The sequence below is a fragment of the Bemisia tabaci genome, chromosome 4, assembly GCF_918797505.1.
Source record: "Bemisia tabaci chromosome 4, PGI_BMITA_v3".
In the NCBI taxonomy this organism is placed as follows: domain Eukaryota; kingdom Metazoa; phylum Arthropoda; class Insecta; order Hemiptera; family Aleyrodidae; genus Bemisia; species Bemisia tabaci.
Window position 1 is genome coordinate 30,677,220 of NC_092796.1, and position 21,972 is coordinate 30,699,191.

The window sequence follows — 21,972 nt, forward strand, 5'->3', positions numbered from 1 at the left end:
AACCAATAGGATCGCTCTATACTCCTTATTAGAGTCCCTTCATACTGAGAGTCAAGACAATGTGAATCCATTTCTGATTGGTTCCCGTATTTTAGGCCTTCACAGTGTCACAAACGGGAATAAAGATTACATTTTCACCGATTGCAAAGATTATAATCTAGAATGGACCAGGGAATTACGGGTTCGGCAAGGAACAAACGGAATGAGAGAAGGAACGGAGAAAGGAATTTGAGAATGGGCCGATCAGAGATTACGAAAAACGTTCAATTTGTGTAATCTTTATTTCCGTTTGTGACGCCATGAGGGGGTATTGTCTTGACTCTCAGTATAAAGAGACTCTAATCCTTATGTCTTCTATGTCTATAGCTTTGTCGATCAATTTCAATAATCGGCCCGCGGAATCCACTGAAGTTATTCGATCATATCAGGAGTAATTCGTTTATCAGTTAGAATCCAGAGTGACACACCAAAATAACTCACTGCGCACTTCTCATGAACTTTATCCCTGCAAATAGTGTTACGCCCATACTCCCACGCTAACTCGAGCGCATGAAAATGATTTCCGAAGTGGGAAATGCAGCGATGAAAACTACGGAGCGCTCTTGTTTTCCAAGCCGGAGCCAATTATGAACTCCAAGTCGGAGGGCCCCGCTTAAGCGAGACCGATCCTCCCACGAACCCTCCTCTGCCTCGTTACGGAAGAGAGCCGTAAGCGCCGTAAGGGATGAGCCTCGAGACACGTAACCACACGTGCTAAACACGACTCTTACAGAAATACACTTACGCTTCTCTTCTGTATCACGGCAGAATAGTAGACGGGGTGCCTCTGTATTACTGCCGTGTTACGAAGAGAACCGTAAGTGCATTCTGGGATGAGCCACGAGACGCGTTAGGGCATGTGCTAACCGCGGGTCGTACTAAGTTGCACTTACGGTTCTCTTCCGTATTACGGGCGCCCTCCTTGAAATGCAAAGCAGGCGAACCGAACTTAGCACTGATACTCGCATCACCGTTCGGAACCGCGATTGTTGATCGAGGACCTGGGTCGGCGGGCGGAAGGGCTGCATATGTAGCGGAAGAAATAAGGGAGAAGTGCAAAACGCTATAATTATAGCCAACTACTGCGTTTCCATGTAGTTCTAACATTGTCTCATAAATGAATCGAGACATGGACGAATTGGACGTATTCCTGTCGAACAGAACTATGTGCATTATGACGTGAGCCTTGTTATGCGTTTATTCTAACGGGTCTCAGGGCTCATGTCTTAATGCACATAGTTATGTTTCATAGGAATACGTCCAATTCTATGGGACTCGTAACTCGTTAGCGCCATCCGCACGGGATCCTCGCGTAATTCTATGCCCAGGTACTTACATTATCGAAGTTACAAGGATTCTGTGCTCCAGCGCGTTACAAATGAATAGAATGCCGCGCTAGGGGGAAAAAACGCCGTATGAGCATTCGAAGGCTGCCAATTTTTCACCGATAAAATATTTATTTGCCGGAAAAATTATGAATATTTGAGGGGCTCGGAAGACAAGACGCATAAGCGCAGTTCTTGCTACTTCGAGTAATACGTGTTTGAAGTTTTGAAATTACATGGATCCTTATGGCAGAGAGAAAGTTCAAACTGACAAATTGATGCTTAACAATTGGAATTTGATAGCAAGTTTTTCACAGAATGTGCATTAAGACTAATTCCATTTGAAATCTTTAATATCTCAATTTTTCCAAAAACTACACTTACGCGCCGTGCTCTCCAAGCCCGTCATTTTTCCTTTGAAATTTTAGATACGTTGGCTCAAAATTTGAATTAAACTCTTGGAAAAGTTCAAAGAAAAATTAAATATATAAATAATCAAGAGGAAAAATATAATCATAAATTAAAAAATAAATTTAAATAAATTAATAAATATGAATTAATTAATATAATCATAAATTATCAAGAGGATGTAAGTTTAATCGTCAGAGATTTGACAACGACTGCGTGGTCATAAAGCGTTCCTCCCTAGCATGGAAGAATATCAGATTGCTCATGTTCTATTTGTTTTCTATTGGATCTGATTTACTACGGAACTGACAGAGTTCTTTCATTGTCAAGTGTTTAACAAAGGAAAGTCATGTGATTGTATCCAGGTTGAATTCTGCAACGTTTCTGTTGAAGCTCACCGACGTGTGGTAGGTATAGTGTTAAAGTACAAGCGTTGGGTGATTATGGGCAGGAATGAACGAGGTATCATATAAGCTTTTTAAAAACTTGACACGCTCGCACTCTTTTTATGCATGTACTCTAATTTTTATCCTTATTTTTCTTTTGCTGTCCTTTTTTCCTGACACTTATTTCCCTTAATCTTATTTATCCACCATGAGCTGTAACAGAATTTGGCAGGTGTGTGATAGGGAAAGTGATAAGGATGAGATAGACAGCGTGAAGCGGAGCATCGAGAGTTAACGCCTCGCGCCATCGCGCCTTCAATTTTGGAGACGCAACACGGACATCCATCATGTACGAATAGTTGTATCTCTGCGCCGTCATCAATATACGTCGTTTCCCTTGCTTTTTTACCGTATTGTGGTTGTTTCCGTTGGTCCTATATTCGTAGTGGTGCTTCAAGGGTTCTCCAGCGTCAACTAGTTTCAATACTTGGACTATATTTTGCAATTAGGAGCTATAATGTCATGGCTCAATTTAAAAACGACGCATGTCCCATTAGTTTCCCTGTAGAGGCATGTTTTTTTTTTTTTTTAACGGATGAGCCAGAAATTGTAGTTTCTAATCGCAAAATGTAGTCCAATTTGCCAACTTGTGTGCTCAGCGTGATTATTCCCCCAAAAGTGCGCTGATTGTGAGTTGGCTGAGTCACCAGTGAATAAGTGTAATTTATTGATGCGAGTCACCTATACGTGCAACAGACCAATTGGACCACATTTTACAATCAGGAACTTCAATTCCTGCCTCATTTGTGCCATTTGACTCCATAGATCTATACTCTTTCCCGGATGAGTCAGAAATTTCAGTTTCTAATGGTGAAATCTGCCGTGCTACGCAAGAACGCCGTAAATACATCAAGATTCTCTCTCGTTTTTTGGAACTTAACACTTTATAAAATAAAATTTTTTTTACCCATGCACCTCACATTTTCAGGTTTAGTTCTTAATAGTATTGCGAATGAATTCTGTAAAACATTGCCCCAAGCCACACAAGTTTTTCTGCTATGATACATTCTTTCCAAAAAATGTAAAATGGCGTTTACGGCGTTTTTGCGTTACACGGCAGAAATGTAATCTAACGTGCTCAGAGTAATTTTCATGCAATTTTACCCCAAAAAATTGCACTGATTGCCTGCATCATCCACTTGCAACAGACCGATTTGACCACATTTTGCGATTGAGAGCTACAATTTCTGCCTCATTTTAAAAGCAACATATCTGCCCTCAGATTCCATATGCAGATAGGTGTTTTCATAAACGAGCTAGACATTGTGGTTCCTTATTGCAAAATGCAGTCCGATTGTCCCTCAGGGTTGACTATCATCATTGAGGCTCCAATAGATTTTCGAGAAACCAAGGAACAGGAATACGAGACTAGGAATCGGACGGGGAACTTACAAATCACTTGCAAATACTTCATTTTAAAAACAGCATATCTGCCCTTAGATTCCATATGCAGATAGGTGTTTTTATAAACGAGCTAGACATTATAGTTCCTTAATGCAAAATGCAGTCCGATTGTCCCTCAGGGTTGACTACCATCATTGAGGCTCCTAGAGATTTTCGAGAAACCAAGGAACAGGAATAAGAGACTAGGAATCGGAAGGGGAACTTACAAAGAGGAATTTGGCGGAGGAGAAATTTGCGATTGGGAACTACAATTTCTGCCTCATTTTAAAAACACCATAACCACCCTCAGATTCCATATGCAGATGGGTGTTTTTATAAACGAGCTAGACATTGTAGTTCCGTATTGCAAAATGCAGTCCGATTGTCCCTCTGGGTTGACTATCATCATTGAGGCTCCAAGAGATTTTCGAGAGACTGAGGAACACGAATAAGAGACTAGGATTCGAACGGGGAACTTACAAAGGGGAATTTGGCGGAGGAACAGGGAACGGGAACGGGGAACGGGGACCGGGGAACGGGATCAGGGTGCAAGTTAGCGACGAGCCTCCTTTTGCGCGGGATCGATTGCGGCCTTTGAGGATCATTGCAACCCAAGCGGAAATAACGGGAGATAGCGACCTAAAATTACTGGTATCAGCAATCGAGAAGCGTTCCTCGCATTTCCTACTCTCTCAAAGTTCAAACCACCCTCTCCTCCCAAACGCGGTGGGTGGTTGTCGGAAGCTGTTTCTGGACCACCAGCGCATTGGACCACTAAAGACGGGGTACCGAATTCGTCGATCCTCTTGCGTAAGGGCGTACCTCGATTTGCGCATGGGCCCCAGAAAGCATGGATTTATACGTAAAACAGGGCTCATAAGGAAATCAATATACGCCCTTACGTTAGAGAGGCGACGAGTTTAGCACTGCAAAAAGCGTCTAAACCCGCAATACTGCGAAATTGAGCAGCATAAAACGTGTTCCCGATGGGTCTGTTGCACGCAAGATATACAGCCAATTGAATACACTTCATGGGGCTAAATTTCCTTGAAAATAACGATGGACGATGGGCACATCAAAAAAGTCTAAAACTCACTCCTTACCACGCAATATGCGTGATTTATAACGAGCGTATTCAAATCACCGCGTACGCGGACAGTTTCTATAGTGGCCGGCATTGGGTTTGCCCGGAGAGAGACCCAACATAAATGAACAATCTCGCAAACTGATGTACATTCTTCTTGCGTAAGATTTCAACTGATTCAACGTTTTTGTTTTTGGAAAATAAAGAAAGAAAAAGGAAATAAACGCTTGAAAACTATTGGAATCATACAATGGAGAATGACGGTAGAATTTTCCATCACTCAGTTTAGTTTTTCTTATTTCTTTGCCTGTGCAAACCTGGTCGGCGGTGACCGAGAAAAACTGCAAGCAGACGCGGGAAACTTAAAGAAGCGTGTTTCAAACTACGCAGATTTCACACTGAGGAATGGATTTCAGACTTTTTTGACGTGCCTAAAGGCCTAGATGCACACGGCGATTAATTGCAGCGATTGAAAGACGGAAGCCAATGGAGAGCCTTGATTTCGATCCATTGACGTCGATAACTCGAAATCAAGGCTCTCCATCGGCTTTTGTCTTTCAATCGCGGCGATTAATCGCCATGTGTATTTAGGCCTTGACATGATTTTTGTGCGATTTAACCTGAAAAGAGTATATGTTACGGTCAATGTTAGGGGGCCGGCCGATGCTGTCACTGACCGGCCAATGATAGCATCGGCCGAAATGGAGGGCCAATGACATGATTGGCCGGCCAATCATGTCATCGGCCAAAAAGCCCGGTCACTGTTGACATTTTCACCGCGAAGTGAACAATGGCCGGCCGATGATGACAGTGGCCAATGACTGACGGCCATTGTTCATTCACACTATAAAACACCGTAAAACTGAAAACATACCACATGAGAGGAAACACATGAGTGAATGTGTAATTACTACAGCTGTTTGATTTATTTTTTAGAAGTTTTTTTTTTTATTTATTTTACATTTCTTTCGACTTTAAAAATTGGAGCATTCTTTTCGTTTTTGTTTTTCTTTTTTCTTTTTTTATCCCACAGCTGTAATAATTGGTCTTGGTCTGTAATAATTGGTAACTGGTCGCTTGGTCACTCAACTCTCTCAAGTTCAATTGATAAATGATAACAGATCCAACATTGGCCGTCACCCCTCGGCCAAACAGTACATTGGCCGGCCGATGACATTAGCGGCCGGTCAATATGTGACGGTTTTATTGTTAAGAAAACATTTCCCAAAATCGCTGGCCAATGACATCTTCGGCCGAAACGCCCGGCCACGGTCAACATTGGCCGGCCAATGACATACACTTCCCCATTCCCTAACATTGACCGTAACATATATATAATTAGGATGTATCTCTTTTTTTAAGAATGGGCCTGTTGCATGCAAGAGATACAGCCGCGCGAATAGTCTTTTTAGAGGTTGAATGACACGAAAATTACGATTGTCACATTAAAAAAGTCTGAAATACACTCCTTACTGCGCAATTTGCGTTGTTAGGAACGCGCTTTTTCAAATTTCCCGCGTCTGGGGGCAGTTTTCTAATCATCGGAAACGAGCAAACGGCGGGCTCGGTGATTTCCGGAAGATGCCGAGTCGTTGTTGTTGTTGTTATTTTTTCCTTCAGTTTGTTTTCAAACCCAACGTGATCTCCTATTGTGGTCCATATGCGCTTTATGCGGTAACCAAATCGATCAACTTTTAAATATCCAACGCAATCCTTCTACATTTCATTTCACGATGTCACGAGCTCCGATTTTTAGGTTATGTTGTCAGTTTTAGTTGACCGGAAATAGCCGCGAGTTGCCGTTAATTGTTTCCGTTAGAAAACTGCCCCCAGACGCGGGAAATTTGAAAAAGCGCGTTCCTAACAACACAAATTGCGCAGTAAGGAGTGTATTTCAGACTTTTTTTAATGTGACCATCGTAATTTTCGTTTCATTTAACCTCTAAAAAGTCTATTCGCACGGCTGTATCTCTTGCATGCAACAGGCCCATTCGAAAAAGCATCTTAAAATTCAGAAACAATTGTCTGATTGATTAACCACCGTATCGCCCTCAAAAATGCTGACACTTTACTTCAAATTGAGCGAATCTTTAAGTAGTTCACTGGAGCACGACGCTGTGACACGTGGAGGTGACCCATTACCCGTGTGTCCTGTGAGATGTAACACCGGCCCAGGGAAAGTTGTCACGTTCCACACACACTGTTGCTAGATTTTGCTGAGAAATCAGAATTATTCCGCATTTAAACCCATGTTAAAATCTCTTTAATGGCACAACCTGAGAACTTTGCCCCAATATGAGCCGCACGAATCTGACCGTAAGTCGGAACAAGGAAACACCCCAATTAGCCCACGGAGCGTGATCAAACTAATTTGCTCAAATGCCGCATCCCTGCTGCAAGAGAGCTTTTTGAATTCCACCCTCCAGCCCTAAACTGAGCGTTTTGCAGACGCCCCTGGACAGCACAGCAGCGGTCAATATTCATCAATTCCAATTTATATTCTGCATGTTAAGTCGAGGCTTTAGATTGGCTTCTGACTAATACAGATAAAGAGGTGTCAAATTTAATGCAGGACGCCGGTAGCTCCGTCTTTCGGGTAGGATACAGCGAACTTTGGCAACGTTTTTGACCCTTGTTCGGTGGCTGTGATCCTTTATTGTAAACAATCTCGGGGTCTTCCTTAATCTTCTAAGTACTCCGCAAGCCTATCATTGTAAGCTTAACGCAGGGGAAAATTTCACTTTTAAAATTAGGGATCTTCTTTTTGAACACCTTCAAAAGATTCCTCTTGGCGGGAAGAGAAATACCGAGCTTCCTTCCCTTTTCCCACTTTATCTTCGCAGGTGCTTGAAAAGAAGTTTTTTATCATGATAACCCCCCTCCCCCCTCCATCTTCATGTAAGTCAATTTTAATGTATGCGGCGGCAGTGGTGAGGTGCGAATGATCGATTATCGATGTTTTCCCATGCGGAGCCATGGTCAAGAATCGATTATTAAGGTGTTCGTCGTGAACACCCTGTTTATCGATTCTTTTCCGTAGGTTTGAAAGATAAGGCAATCGATATACCGCAAAGCACACCACACCACTGATGCGACCGACGGTGTGTAAGAAGACCCTCAGCTGGTCTCTCAGTCAAATGACGGCATTTATAAATTCTTTCCTTGCTTTCGCGAGAATCCCTCAACTTGCTCCTTGACTGAGGGGAAACAATTTCTCACCTTTGTCAGAATTGTTTCAGCTTTTCAAGTGTCAGAGAAGATTCTCTCTCTTTCACCGAGACCAGTGTGACAAATGGAGGGGGAGGGGCGGGGGGTGACAAACCCTAAAATGCTTTAAAAAAGTCGCAAAGAATTGTTTACTTCTCTGTTAAGAATCTTGAGGTAAAAACCAGAGTGCACTTCATCCCAGAGCTTTTTGCTCCCGAACAGCGGGCGCAATAATACATGATCTCAGGGAGGGATCTACCCTTTTCAGTTAACTCTTCTCATGCGGAGTGGATTTCGGCTCTCATTCATATTACTCCTATGGTTTCGGGGGAAAATAGGCTGCGGGATGAGACTCCTCGTTCCCCTCACGAAAAAACGTAACTGCATTTTGATGTTGACAAATCTCCTCGTAAATTGAATTTTCACTGAGCGAATCTTGGATATTTCTAACCAAAAATCTCACAGATTTCGCTTCTGACCCCATGAAAAAATCGTTCAAAATTCTTTAAAAAAAAATCGCACGGGAACACTCTTGTGAGAAATTGAATTTTTTTAAGTCAATTTTGCAATCTTTGAATGGAGGTACGTTCTTTCGTGCAAGAAACGACGAATTCAGTGGCGTGGTGTGCTTTGCGATGTACCTATTGATCTGTTATTTAAACCAGTGGAAAAGGATCGATAAACAGGGTGTTCGCAACAAACACCTTAATAATCGATTCTTTACCATTGCTTCAAATGGGGGAATATCGATAATCGTTCATTCACGCCACGCCACTGAACGAATTGACCCCGCATAATCTGAGATTAATTATTATAACGCTATTAAAATACGGTAATTAACGTAACGTATTATATTATAACGTGTATATTATATTTATATTATTATAACGTTTTATTTATTTATTTATTTATGACGTTATTATTTATTCGTGATTATCCGTGATTTCTTGCAGCGTCACTGCGATGAAACTTGTGACTTGATTTCCAAAATGTAGCGGCCCATAACATCAGTTTTGACCAACTCACCACTTAGCAGTTAAAAAATTCACGAGTGTGCGGTCTTGGTGGGATGTCACTGGCTGTCCAAGTTGACCGCAGTAAATGGGCCAAATTCGCACAGCTCAACAGACTACACGAGTACTGCCGTGCTAAGGAAGAACGCCGTATGAGCATTCGAGAGTTGCCAAATTTCCCTTGATAAAACATGTATTTTTGACGACATTCATGCACATATTTCTTTGAAACTGTCAGATATTTTAGATTAAATTAAACGGCCAACACAATTGTCTAAAATTTTTGGAGAATAATATTCACAATTTTCCCAGTAGATTCAATTTTTATCGAAAGAAACTTGGCAACGTCTGAAGGCTCATACGGCGTTTTCCCTTCGCACGGCACAGTAGGCCTCGGATTTTACAGTCCCAGTGAAGAAGGGAACCTACGAATCGATGCACTGAATTTGCTGGCTCATCAAATCGTAATAAAGGTTAGAGTGCGACCCAATCCTTTGGATTATCAGAGGATGATTACTGTAATTCGATCGATAGCGCATTATACCATTTCGATCGATTGGAGCCGTATTCATAGTCAATCTTCAACTAGCTCTCGTCCTTACGGAGACCTCACAAGGAAAATGTTCCTAAACACTTTAAATATTCTTTATAATCGTATAGGATGCCTTTTTCTGCAATTTTCGCAGCAGTGATTCATTTTAATCCATTCCATTGCTCAATTTCCAAAGTTATACTACTGAGTTGTATTCGGGGTTCGCAAAATTTATCCTACTTATACGATGCCACTTGTATCTTAAAGGCTCCCTCGCAAAACGTCCTTAATCACAATTTGAATCACACTGGGCCTCCCTGAGGAAAAAAGCTATTCCAAAGACAACTATAAAATACGCTCCCTTAGTTTCGCCCGAAGGGCCGATGGCAAAATATGGCCGCGTGGGAAATATTAATTTTGCTTACCGCAAGCATGGGGTTTGATCATTAACAATGGTTACACCTTCTCGAGTACCTGTGTTGGCAGAGGACTGCCATCACTGTGCCACGCTGTGATTGGATGCTTTTGGCCTTTCGTGGGGTTCTCAGGACCCATTCCAAACGGCTCAAACTAAAGGAATTTATATTTACTGAGGTTTGTAAAATTCTAATTTTTGGCAAAAGTCTCCATTAAGTTTGTTCAGGGCTCATTCAAGAAGTTGAAAATATGGATAATTTTTCATCACATTTTCAGGCGAATTTTTGCGGGTGGATTTGGTTAAAGTTATGAACTTACTGTGAATCTCCGACCCACAAAACGAAATTCCCTCGCGGCGACGCGACGCACAATGGATCGAGTCGATCACAGAGGTCGGACAGGAGATTTTTAACTAAAACTGCAAATTTTGATGTTTAATTTGTCATATTTTAAATTTTGAGGGGTATTTCTGCGAGAAAATTTCACGAGAAAACCAATGGCACCATTTTTAAAATCTCAAAGTTTTGATTCAACGGAGTTATGAGCTTTTAAAGTTTCCAAATTTTTTCCGACCTCTCCCATTGACTCAATCCACTGTGAAACGAGGTCATATAAAAAATTGGAGGAGAAATCTTCACAAATTTCCCTGAAAATTCGTCATTTTTCAAAAGAGATTTGACACCGCCTGATGGCTCATACGGCGTTTTTCCTTCGCACGGCAGGATACAAGACGTGATCCATCATATTAGAGGTATCTTGGGTCATTTTTGGCCATAGAAACTTGGCGTTCGGTCATGTCTTGTAACTTTTTGCTACAATGTATGATCTTCGGTCGTCCGGGCGCGATCCTTAATCGAGCGTATTTCTGCTAAACGTAACTATGTGCATTAAGACATGAGCCCTGAGATCCACCAGTATAAATGGACGTTCTTATGCCAAAAGGAACTATGTGCATAGGATTTGCGTGGGACATAGTCCCTTTTAGCATAAATACATCCAAATGCATAACAGAGCTCACGTTCTTATGCACATAGTTCCGTTTGGCAGAAATACGTCCAATCTGCCGTGCTAAGGAAGAACGCCGTATGAACATTCGAGAGTTGCCAAATTTCCCTCGACAAAACATGTATTTTTGACGACATCTGTACATATTATTCCTTGAAATTTTCAGATATTTTAGATTCAATTGCGTACAAAATTGTCTGAAAATTTGGGAAAATTATATTCGCAATTTTCTCAGTAAATTCAGTTTTCATCGGAGGAAACTTGGCAACGTCTGAAGGCTCATACGGCGTTCTTCCTTGGCACGGCAGCAATCATGACCCGGAGTCAACGAGAAACCCGGCAGAGAATGTTTCGGATCTCGTCAAAGTTCCTCGCGATACGCGCGGAACGGGCGCCTTCAATTTGGCAGCTAGACCAAAGGCATCGCATGCTTGTGTTTGCGCTCATTACGCGAAAGCATTTGAGTAGAGGATGATTTATTGTGGAAGTGTCTTGCGGCCTTGACGATCCCTTTAATTACGTGTGAGGCTCGAGGAGGCTTCGCCCGATACCCCTTGCCGCATCTTTCCCGACTGCTTCGTATAACGTCGTCTCCTGGACGAAAGAACGTAACTCCATTTCAATGTTGCCAAATTTCCCCTCGCAAATTGCCTATTAATCAAGAGAATCTTGGGCATTTCTGACTGGAAATTTCTCCGATTTTTCTCCAGATTCCAGGCAAAAAATCAACCAATTTTGGATAAAAATTGCTTACGTGCATTTTTGTAAAATAAATTAGTTGTTCGAGCCAATTCGGCAACCTTGGAATGGAGTTACGTTCCTTCGTGCTGGAAACGACGATAGTAGCTAAATGATAACATGGGAAACGCGTCTCCAGCACTTCCACTCCACGGAGAAACGCCGTATGGATTTTAGAATGTTGGTAAATACTCTTTGATAAAAAATGCATTGGTTTGCAAGTTTTGGCATATTTCCTCTTGGATTTTTGAAATATTTTCTCTGCGATGGAATCCAGTGCTCCTGAGAATTTTTAGGAAAAATATGTATAAATTTTCTATGGAATGAAAGTTTTATCGAACGAAGTTTGACAATATTCGAATGTTCATACGGTGTTTTTACTCAGTGCGGCAGTGCGTCTTTGCTTTGAAGCAACCCGAGTCTGAGTTGGATGTATTTCTGTCAGGCGGAACGATGTGCATTATGACGTGAGCCCTGTTATGCATATATTCTTATGGGGCTCAGGGCTCATGTCTTAATGCACATAGTTCCGTTTGACAGAAATACGTCCAGTTGAGCGCCTTCAGTTGAGTAGCAACGCCTCAGGCGCGGCGTTGTTCACTCAACAAACAGTCGTGCTTCGCGAAGAGGTCTTTGAAGAGAATAAAACAATTAATTTTTAGCGAGAACTAAATGTCTTTAGCTACTGCCCCCTCAAAATTGCGGCCAGATACGAATCCTACTCTATGAGACTTCAATAATGTTACACTACTTCTCCGAGTGTTAACATATACTTTTTAACACTGAGGATGTGAATTGATAATAATCGATTCGAAAAAAAATCTGTTTTGGCCCAGAAAACTCGATTCAATCAATTATGTTTTTCAACCCGATTTATTGACCGAATCTATGCAATTTTTCAATATTTTTGATTCATATAGTGCCGAAGCTTTTCCCAAAAACTTAAGCCTATCCTAAGGACTATTTTCTTTTCTGTTTCGTGTTGATTTTTCCACCCCTGAAAAATCATCAATTTTTTCCAATCGATATTGTGAAAAATCTAATTTTATACTTTAACTGATTCTGCTTTTATCGATTTTTCAAAAAAATCAGCATGTTTGTTTTACTTTGAGCTGCCTCCCAGACACTCGTGCCTGGGATCCCGGTATTTCAGGCTGGAGGGGCACCATTGGAAAAAAGTCAAATTTTTCGAATCGATATTGTAAAAAAATCGATTTTTATACTTAAACCGATACAGTTTCGATCAATCTTTTGACGGAAATTGATTTTCCTTAAAAAATCCGCATCCTTGTATCCTATAGCTCTTGTAGCTCCTGGACTTTCGTGTCTACGACCTCCGTCATTTCAGGCTGAAGCGGCTTCATCGATTGGAAATAAATCGATTTTTCGACGATTTTTCACCGAAAAAAAGGAAGCTGATTTAACATTCTGGATGTAAAAAAGTGTGCGACAACTCACATAACGCCGAATTGACCGCCACAGTAGTTAGTTTTACATCTTGACATTGCTTAAGTAACTGCTACAGCGGTTAATTCAGCATTTTGTGAGTTGCCGCACACTTTTTTATACCCAGAATCTGAAATCAGCATCTCTTTTTTTTTCAGTGTTTCCAAATAAGTCCATACTCATTTGAGCTAGCTCCTGGACACTCATGCATGTGACCCCGGTCATTCCGGGCTGGAGCGGCACCGCCGTTGCAGCGCGGCGGGCGGAGGAAGACGAGCGGCCCGAATCTTGAGGTGCGTTTCCACCTGGCGGAAAGTTTAGCGACCGACTCGACCCGGGAAAGAGACGCATAGCGTAGCGGGAGCATTGTGTTCATATTGATTTAGCCGCTTTGTCTCCGGATCCCGCGACCGGCCGCCTTCGTCGTCGCCGTCGCATCGATTCAGGAACTGACAAGTCATTATCAAGGTCTGCCTCCGGGATGGCACCTCGGCTCCTGCTCAACTCGCCGAGTGCTCTCTCATCATTCACTCTGTCATCGGCCCGACCCGCAACGGCACCGTATCAATAGCCAGTTAGTATTACCCTCAACCCCTCCCTCGTGAGCTCTCCGTTTTGCCCCGGAGTAGGTCGAATCCGAGCTAAGTGAAACTTGCGGTATAACCACCCGGGGGCAACCCAACACATCTCATTGTCAGGAAGCATAGAGTCAGAGAGAGAATCGACATCTGAGGAGTGGGTGCTGAAATTGATAGACAAAACGATAGACAAGAAAGACAAACTGAAAATGCCGCAATCCTATTCTGTCGTGCTAAGAAAATTCGCCGTAAGAACCTTCAGGCGTTGCCAAATTTCCTTTGGTAAATCGCGAACTTTGGGAAAATTTGTAAATATTTTTCCTCCAAATTTTAAGATAATTTTGTTCGCAATTTCACCTAAAGTTCATGAAAATTTCAAGGAAAAAGATCCATAACTTTCCTCAAAATTGAACATTTTATCGAAGAAAATTTGGCAACTCTCAAATGTTCATACGGCGTTTTTCCTTTGGCACGGCAGTTTTGTTGGAGGCGGGTAGTTGTAATGGACAAATAACGTGAGTAATAGACAAACCAACGGCAACCCGCAGGAGACCCTGTAGTTAGTCCATAGTTTTCTCCCTGAGTCTATGACCCCCGTTTCAACCAATAGGATCGCTCCATGTTCCTTGCATCTTCTTGTCTATCGCCTGGTCTGTCAATCCAATAATCAGCCTGCTGGGGAGCCAAATCCGATAGGGAGCACAATTGGTCTTTTTACAATTTAGAACTATATTGTAATATTCCTAGCTCCTTCGGTAAATCACATATCTGTATAAGGAAACTATTGGCACGTATAAGCTCTTTCATGACATGACCCAAAAATGGTAGCTCCTAAAGGTCAATGAGGCGTAGAATACGATGTGCACATTGAAAACGCGAAAAAGTAACTCAGATGCGCAGTTCAAAATCCGCAACTGTTTTAACTCTCGCTATAAAAAAGGAAGAAGAAAAACTTTTTTTGGAGTAAATTGGCAAGTTCAGCGAAACTAGATTAGTTGAATTTTGGAAGAAAATCGATTCCGAAACTTTGAGCGATGGGCGTTTGTGCTCCACAGCTCGTTCCACTCTACCGTGCTAAAGAGGAACGCCGCGCGAACATTCGAGAGTTGCCAAATTTTCCCGAATACAACATGTATTTTTGAGGAAAGCTGTGCATATTTTCCCTTTAAACTTTCAGGAACCGTTGGTGAAATTGTAAAAAAAATTATCTGAAAAATTGGGAGGAAAATATTCTCAAGTTTACCAGGAAATTCGTGTTTTATCAAAGGAAATTTGGCAACGCCTGAAGGTTCATACGGTGTTCTTCCTTAGCACAGCAGCACTGACCTTCAGTAACAGCGATTGAACTTGGACGAGGCGCCCGCGCTTTTCATGCTGGTTGCGTAATGATTCATAGTTGGATCTTTCCGTCCAAAGACCTTTGACCCGTCAGACCGGTTCTTGACCGAGGATCTACGATTCATTATAAAATTTTAAATGTCATCCGCATCTTGCCAGGATACTCAAAATGCTCGAATGTCGAATATTTTTCTTTTCCGTTTTTCTCTTTTAGTTTTCTATGCACTACTAAAAATAAGTAGGTAAAATATTCTTCCAATATCTGTTGGCTCTCTTCTCTGCCGTGCTAAGGAAGAATGCCGTACGAACATTCGGGGGTGCCAAATTTCCCCGGATAGAGCATGTATTTTTGAAGAAAGCTATTCATATTTTTTCCAGAAATTTTCAGCATTTTAGTTTAAATGACGTACACAATTATTTGAAGAATTTGGAGAAAAATATTCACAATTTTCTCAGTATATTTGATTTTCATTGAAGGAAACATAGCAGCGTCTGAAGGCTCAAACGGCGTTCTTCCTTGGCATGGCAGTATATTGGTATCGGTCGAATCCCTACTGATCCCGGTATAGAAGATTTAGTTATACTGGTAGCGCAAATATATTTTCTGTGATTAAATACTCGTAATATCAAATCTCTCTTGAAAAATTATAATCTCTCTTGAGAGCCATGTTACCAAACTGACGATATGAAACAAAAGAAAACTACACCCATATTTCTATCGTAGAGTTTTAGAAAGCTTCATCGCACGAACATTCGTTAATCATTTGAAATGTGTTTCTTTTGATTTCTTTTAAAAGAAAATCACTCAAGTTAAATCAACGGTTTATTTTGACTTCACTCAAATGAAAGACTTTTTCAAGAATGATCTAGGTTGCAAAATTGAGGTGCGTATTTTCCCAGTTTCATGCTGTACTCGTAAGAAGGTATCTGAATTTATGTTATTCTTTAAAAATTAATTAAAATCATTTTCAAGTAGTTTGGGAATTGTAACATAGAACAATCCTCCGCCGTTGTCAATTTCAGAGTTTTCCCGTTTTCCTACTTTCCTCCCGAGGAATCACGAAGCAATCACACCCCCCCACTCGATGTAAATTGGTTTTTCAGTCTCCATATTAACCAACAGCGGATTAAACTTTTTATTTACACCCCTGCAATACCCACGAACGGAGGAAGAGGAAGCTCTGAATCCTTTGAGGGCCAAAATACTGCTGGGGGAGCACGAATTGTGAAAGGTAGAGAGGGAGAGCCATCGTTGCCAGATTGTGCTGAAAATTCAGTACACTTTGCCATTTAGCTCAACGTAAAATTTCCAGGTTTTTGCACGTAATCTGGAAACCCTGAGGAGGGTAATATCGCCTTCCCCTTAACAAACAGTTTTTCTTTGAATTTCCACTCCCTTCATATTTACCGAAATCTAAATCATGATTTGTGATTGTGAAACAAATAAAGCTGCATGCTTCGGGAGAATTCTCCGTCTCACGGGTAAATACACAACGCGTGAGTAGTTTGAAACGCGCTGGCCTCTTTAAATAATGAAAATTTAAAATTTTCCCGGTAAAGTCGATGCTTTACGCCCGTTTTCGCTCAGTGGAAAATCGTTCGATGAATCTCGGAGAAGGAGCGGGAGGTAGGATAATTCTGTGCTAAGGAAAAACGACATATGAACATTTGGGAGTTGCCAAATTTCCTCGGATGCAAAATGTATTTTTGAAGAAAATTATGCATATTTTTCCTTGCGATTTGTAAATGTTTTAAATTGAATTGCGTACAAAATTGTCTGAAAAATTTGGAAAAAAATATTCATACAATTTCTCCAGGAAATTCATTTTTTATCAAAGGAAAAATGGAAACTCTTGATGGTTCATACGGCGTTCTTCCGTAGCACGGCAAAACATGGGCATGATCTATTTAGCCTCACCAAAATTTACGCTTCAATCGTCAAAAAACCAAATAATATAGCTCTCATTAATGCGAGGTTATGATTGTGAATACACTATGGTGTTCTCTAAACGCGTGCATTTTTCCAAATTTTGAAAATTTCTGCGAAAGTCTTGGGCTCAATGAAACTCAAAATCGTGTACGTGTCGCTTATTTGTTGACTTTGGACTTCTTCTGAAATTAGGCTGTACACGCTAGAGTCAATTAAGGTCCTCATCTCCTTAATTGTGACAGCCCAACGATGGTTATTCTTATTACTGAGAAGAATAACGTGTGTTCTGCTTTTAAAATTCGACATCTATCCTTTAAATGATCACATTTACCGTTAGTGAGGCAACGGAGAAGCATATTTCCCCCTCTCTTTTTCTTTTCATTGCAGTAACAATTATTTTCATTCTTTACAAAAAAGAACGGGGTAAGGGAGAGATGAGGGGGGGGGGCCTCAAGTAGGTTCGGTATTGATTGAAGCTATTGAAGAGGAAAGAAGTGCGAATGACAAAGCACGCAAGAATGGGAGAAGAAGGGACAGACATCATTAATTCAAAACACGATCTGTTTGCGACGGGTGACTCCTGCTATCCTACGTGTATGCAACAAGCAACTCACAACGCGCCGAAAAAAAAAAACTTCGGTTAAAAGTTAAAGGAAATGGGCTTTACCGAAGTCTTCAGTGGCTGAGGAGCGAACTTTGATTCCCGCAATTGAAGTTTTCTGAGGATGTCATCGAAGTTAGCTTACCTAAAACAAAAACGAAAAACATTGTTTTAGAGTTTTTTTAACGTAAAATTGCGATCATGTTACTGAGCACTATTTTCCTCACATCGGCCCAGAACGAAGCGGTTGATTGTGAAACAACCAAACCAAGGATCAAGATTCTGGTGTTTCAAAATATCCACCTATACTTAATTTTTTCAAAACGATGCACACTGAAAAAGAGAGAGGACATGGATTCTATTCATTTATTGAAGAACATTACATGGTACATTTACATGGGTTAAATCAATTATTGAAATGTTTTGTCTTTTCTAAAGAAAACAATACAAAAATCACCATATTGGCGTTAAAACTATAGGAACGCGTATCTTAGTTTGCGACGTTGCATACATCCTCTCTTATTTTACTTTCTGAGAAAAAAAATCTTGTCGCCATTCTTTGAAACTATTCCTGATTTTGTATTTGTGTGTGAGGAATATTCAATTAAAATTTCGACAGAAAGCTCTGATTAGTTTTCTTTTGATAAAATAAAATGAGAGCTGAGATTCTGAAATACCGCAAACGAGATACTCGTTCACCTGGAGAGTCACCCTAAATAGCCCCTTGTTTACGGACATTTGGACATATTTATGCTGAAAGGAACCATGTGCATAGAAATTGCTTGGGACATAGTTCCTTTTAGCATAAATACGTTCATTTTAGAACAAGTGAAGAAAATTCCCAGCTAATTCCCGATAAAACTGATGGTAAGTTTCCTTATGAAGAAAAAGAGGCGGGCGACAGATTTTTTGCTGAAATTTTCAGCGCCGCAATGGAAAATCGACATTATTAGTCATAGACATGCAGATTAGAGTCTCGGCTCCGTCCAATCTACATCATAAATACGTTTTAAATTAAACACAGGAGCTCGCAGGAACATTTTTGACTCCGGGAAGAGAGATAAAACTTTGTAAGTAAGGGAATGAAGGAAAATTGGAAAAGGAGAAGGAGAGGGTGAGAGGAAAAATAAAGGACGATGAAATCGTGAAGATGAGAGAGAAACTGGCCGAGCTAATAGAGCAAGGTGGATCCATTAAACTAGACTTCCTCATTCGGCACTATCTCGACATGTCCAAGGGAATAAGTTGGATGATACCAAGTTGCCTTGCGCAGAGATGTGCCTTCTCAACGCTGGATTCCCGATCTACTGCGCGCTAGGGCAAAGCGCCGTACGAGCTTTCAGAAGTTGCCAAATTAACCAAGGCAAATTATGAATTTACGGGAAAATTGGTGGAAATTTTATGATTTCAGAGAATTTTGTTCGTAATTTGATCTAAATTTTCAGGAAATTTCAATGAAAAATATTCGGAACTTCTCAAAAATCATTATTTCTTGAGAGGGGAATTCGCAACATTCGAATGCTCATACGGCGTTTCTTCTTAGCACGGGGCACAGTGGATTGAGTCCATTCAAGAGGTGGACATGACATTTTAACTAAAACTTCATTTTATTATGTTTAACTCGTTACATTTCAAATTTTGAGAGGTGCTCTTAAAAGAAAATTTTGCGAGGAAACTAATGGAGCCACTTTTAAAACCTCGAAGTTGTGTAATAACGGAGTTATGAGCTTTAAAAGTTTCCGAATTTTGTCCAACCTTTCTCATTGACTCGATCCACTGTGCGGCAGGTGTGTTATGGATGCTCCCATAATTGATACAAAAGTATAAAAAATCAATTAACAAAAGTAAGAGCGGGCTTGGGATCTTGATTCTCTACTAAATTTTCCTCCTATATATTTTATTTTTAGGACGGCATAACGTCATTATTAATCTTCAAATCTTCCTGTCATCTTTGCACGTCATTTAAAAGGATTTTGCCAAAATCCATCCGTAAATTTCGCGTACCACTTTTCCTTTTGATTTTGTTGACGATTCGGTCTCCCACCTCGTGAGGTACTTGTTAGGGAATGCAAATTATGTTTTAAATAAGTTATTAAAGAATGAGTCGCAAAGGAATCTGAGGAAAAGAGTAAAGGAATGGGAATACATCGACTTAATTTTAAACAAAGCTTAGAAGGGATTGCAATTCTCAAAGTCATTTGTCACCTAAATTATTTGCATAAGAAGATTAATATATTTCTACAATTCTTTTCTCATTCTTCTTTTCCTGCCAACAACTAATGTCTGGACATTTATCCCGGAATATACAATTTTTCTGGAGTCAGGTTTATTCTCATTAACCTATGAGTGCCTCATGAATGGCTTAAAACTGGTGGGCCGCAACCAAAGTGCGGATCACACACATCAATAATTTTCCTATATGTATACTGCTGGGCTTAGCAAACACCGTGGAACTCTACTCCAGATTTTGGAGGGTTTTTTTTTCCATACGCTTCGTAAAAAGAAAGCCTCAGCATGTACATCATTTGTATTTTCAATAAATGTACTTCATATCCTGCTTTATGTATACTCATAAAACAAGTGATGCTGGTTTGAAAAATGCTTTGGCTCCGAGTAACATGTCCGAAAAAAACCTCGCAAAATCAGAGCAGAGCACTGATTTAGTGATCCGATCCAGGTTCGAGCCTGGCAGCCGGTATCTGTTTTTTAGTGAGGTAGCAAATTTTCGACCCAAAGATTTGGCCCATCCAACCCAATTATTTGGTCAAAGCAACCCGCGATGATTTGGTCAATGCAACCCAATGATTCGGTCAATGCAACCCAATGATTCGGTCAAAGCAACCCATTGATTTGGTCAAAGCAACCCATTGATTCGGTCAATGCAATCCAAAGATTTAGCCCATATAAGTAACTAAAAAAAGCCCAGCGGTTTTTTCTCAGCATGGCAGTAAGTATCTCATGGTGTCTATGTCGCAGGCTGTTAGTCAAATTAGTCATTTTGTCAAATTCCTAAGCAAATAGTTAAATTATCTTACTTGGATTGAAATTCTGATATCAGAATTTCAAATTCAAATTATTCAAATTTCAAATTCATTTCAAAAATTAGCAAAAGAATATTCTTTTGCTAATTTTAGATAAAACAATCATTCCCTCAAGTCGATAAGGATTTTCTGTAAAAAATTAGCATCATCCAATTGTATATAAATTAAATTTAGTCCTTAAACGAGCTTTCATCTCAGGATTTTCAGCATGTCATATAATACCGACCTTTTAAAATTCTGAAGTTAAAATATGTGAGGAGCATTGGGAGGGCAAAATGTAAGATAAGTTGGTAATCTTGATGAATTGTTACTTTCAAAACAATGGAAACTTCATAGTTTCTCGTCAAAAACATACAAATCTTTGTAAACAATCAAAATTTGACTATCTGCCTCTACTTTGACTATTTGCCTGCGACATCTACACTGTCTCTGTAAACGTACTCTAATGTGAAGTCGTGTTCTCCAGGTTTCTGGCCTAATGTCACACTAATAAATAATACCGATCTGTTAAAATTCTGAAAGTTAAAATATGTGAGGAACATTTGGAGGGCAAAATACAAGATGAGTTGGTATGGTACTTTTGATGAATTATTACTTTCAAAACAATGGAAACTAATCGTTCCTCGTCAAAAACATACACGTCTTTGTAAACCATCAAAATTTGACTATCTGCCTCTAATTTGACTATTTGCCTGCGACATCACATCACACTATCTCTGTAAACGTATTCTAATTGTACATACAGTCGTGTTCTGCAGGTTTCGCGGCCGAATGTCACACTCACGGCAGCACAATGTGAAGGACGCGGGGTCAGATTCGGCGACGCGGTGTATCTCCATCTCGTGCATGGTTCATGACATTCTCACAAAGCCCGGCGCCCGAGGGGAACGAGGGAACTCCTCGACAATGGTGGAGCCCGGAGAGGGAATCCGAATAACGCGGGGGTGCAAACGTGATTATTTATCCCGCACAAATCCCGAACGATTTCCACGGATCCGAAAACTCTTGACCCGGAGCCTTTGCTTTTCTTCCCGGTGGCGACGGAAAAATCTCAGCCGGCTCGAGATCGTCCCGAGGAAAAGCGCCGTATGGACATTGGAATGTTGCTAAATTTCCCTCGATGAAATATGTATTTTCCAGGAAAACTCATGCACATTTGTATTGCGTTTTGCAAAAGGAACCGAGAGCATTCCAATGTCGCTAAGATTATGCAACTGTTTTTACCTTGCAAATATAAAATGATCATACAAACGAGTTTTATCTTTACTCTCAATAAACTATAAATTCATGAAAAAAATTGCCTTTGTGCATTTAATTTTGTTCATGATTTCAGTAATGGTACTGCCAAGAATGTAAGTTGCACAATCCTAGCAACATTGGAACGCTCTTGGTTCTAGGTGTTTCTAGAAGAAAATTTCACGGGGAAACCAATAGGACTCAC

The 21,972-nt window shown here is 40.6% G+C and overlaps 1 protein-coding gene across 2 annotated transcripts in view; it reads right to left on the bottom strand.

Moving 5' to 3' along the window:
* The window catches only part of LOC109036496 (inhibitor of Bruton tyrosine kinase), a 149,707-nt gene that overhangs the window by 20,472 nt on the left and 107,263 nt on the right, over window positions 1-21,972 (bottom strand). The window contains exon 18 of one of the 2 annotated variants that reach the window (XM_019050774.2): window positions 17,328-17,635. The exons of the other annotated variant lie outside the window; for it this stretch is intronic. Coding sequence (XP_018906319.2) covers window positions 17,632-17,635 — 4 coding nt within the window. The 3' untranslated portion in view covers window positions 17,328-17,631. Of the gene's footprint in view, window positions 1-17,327; window positions 17,636-21,972 lie in introns of those variants that run through there. 2 annotated transcript variants of the gene reach the window in all.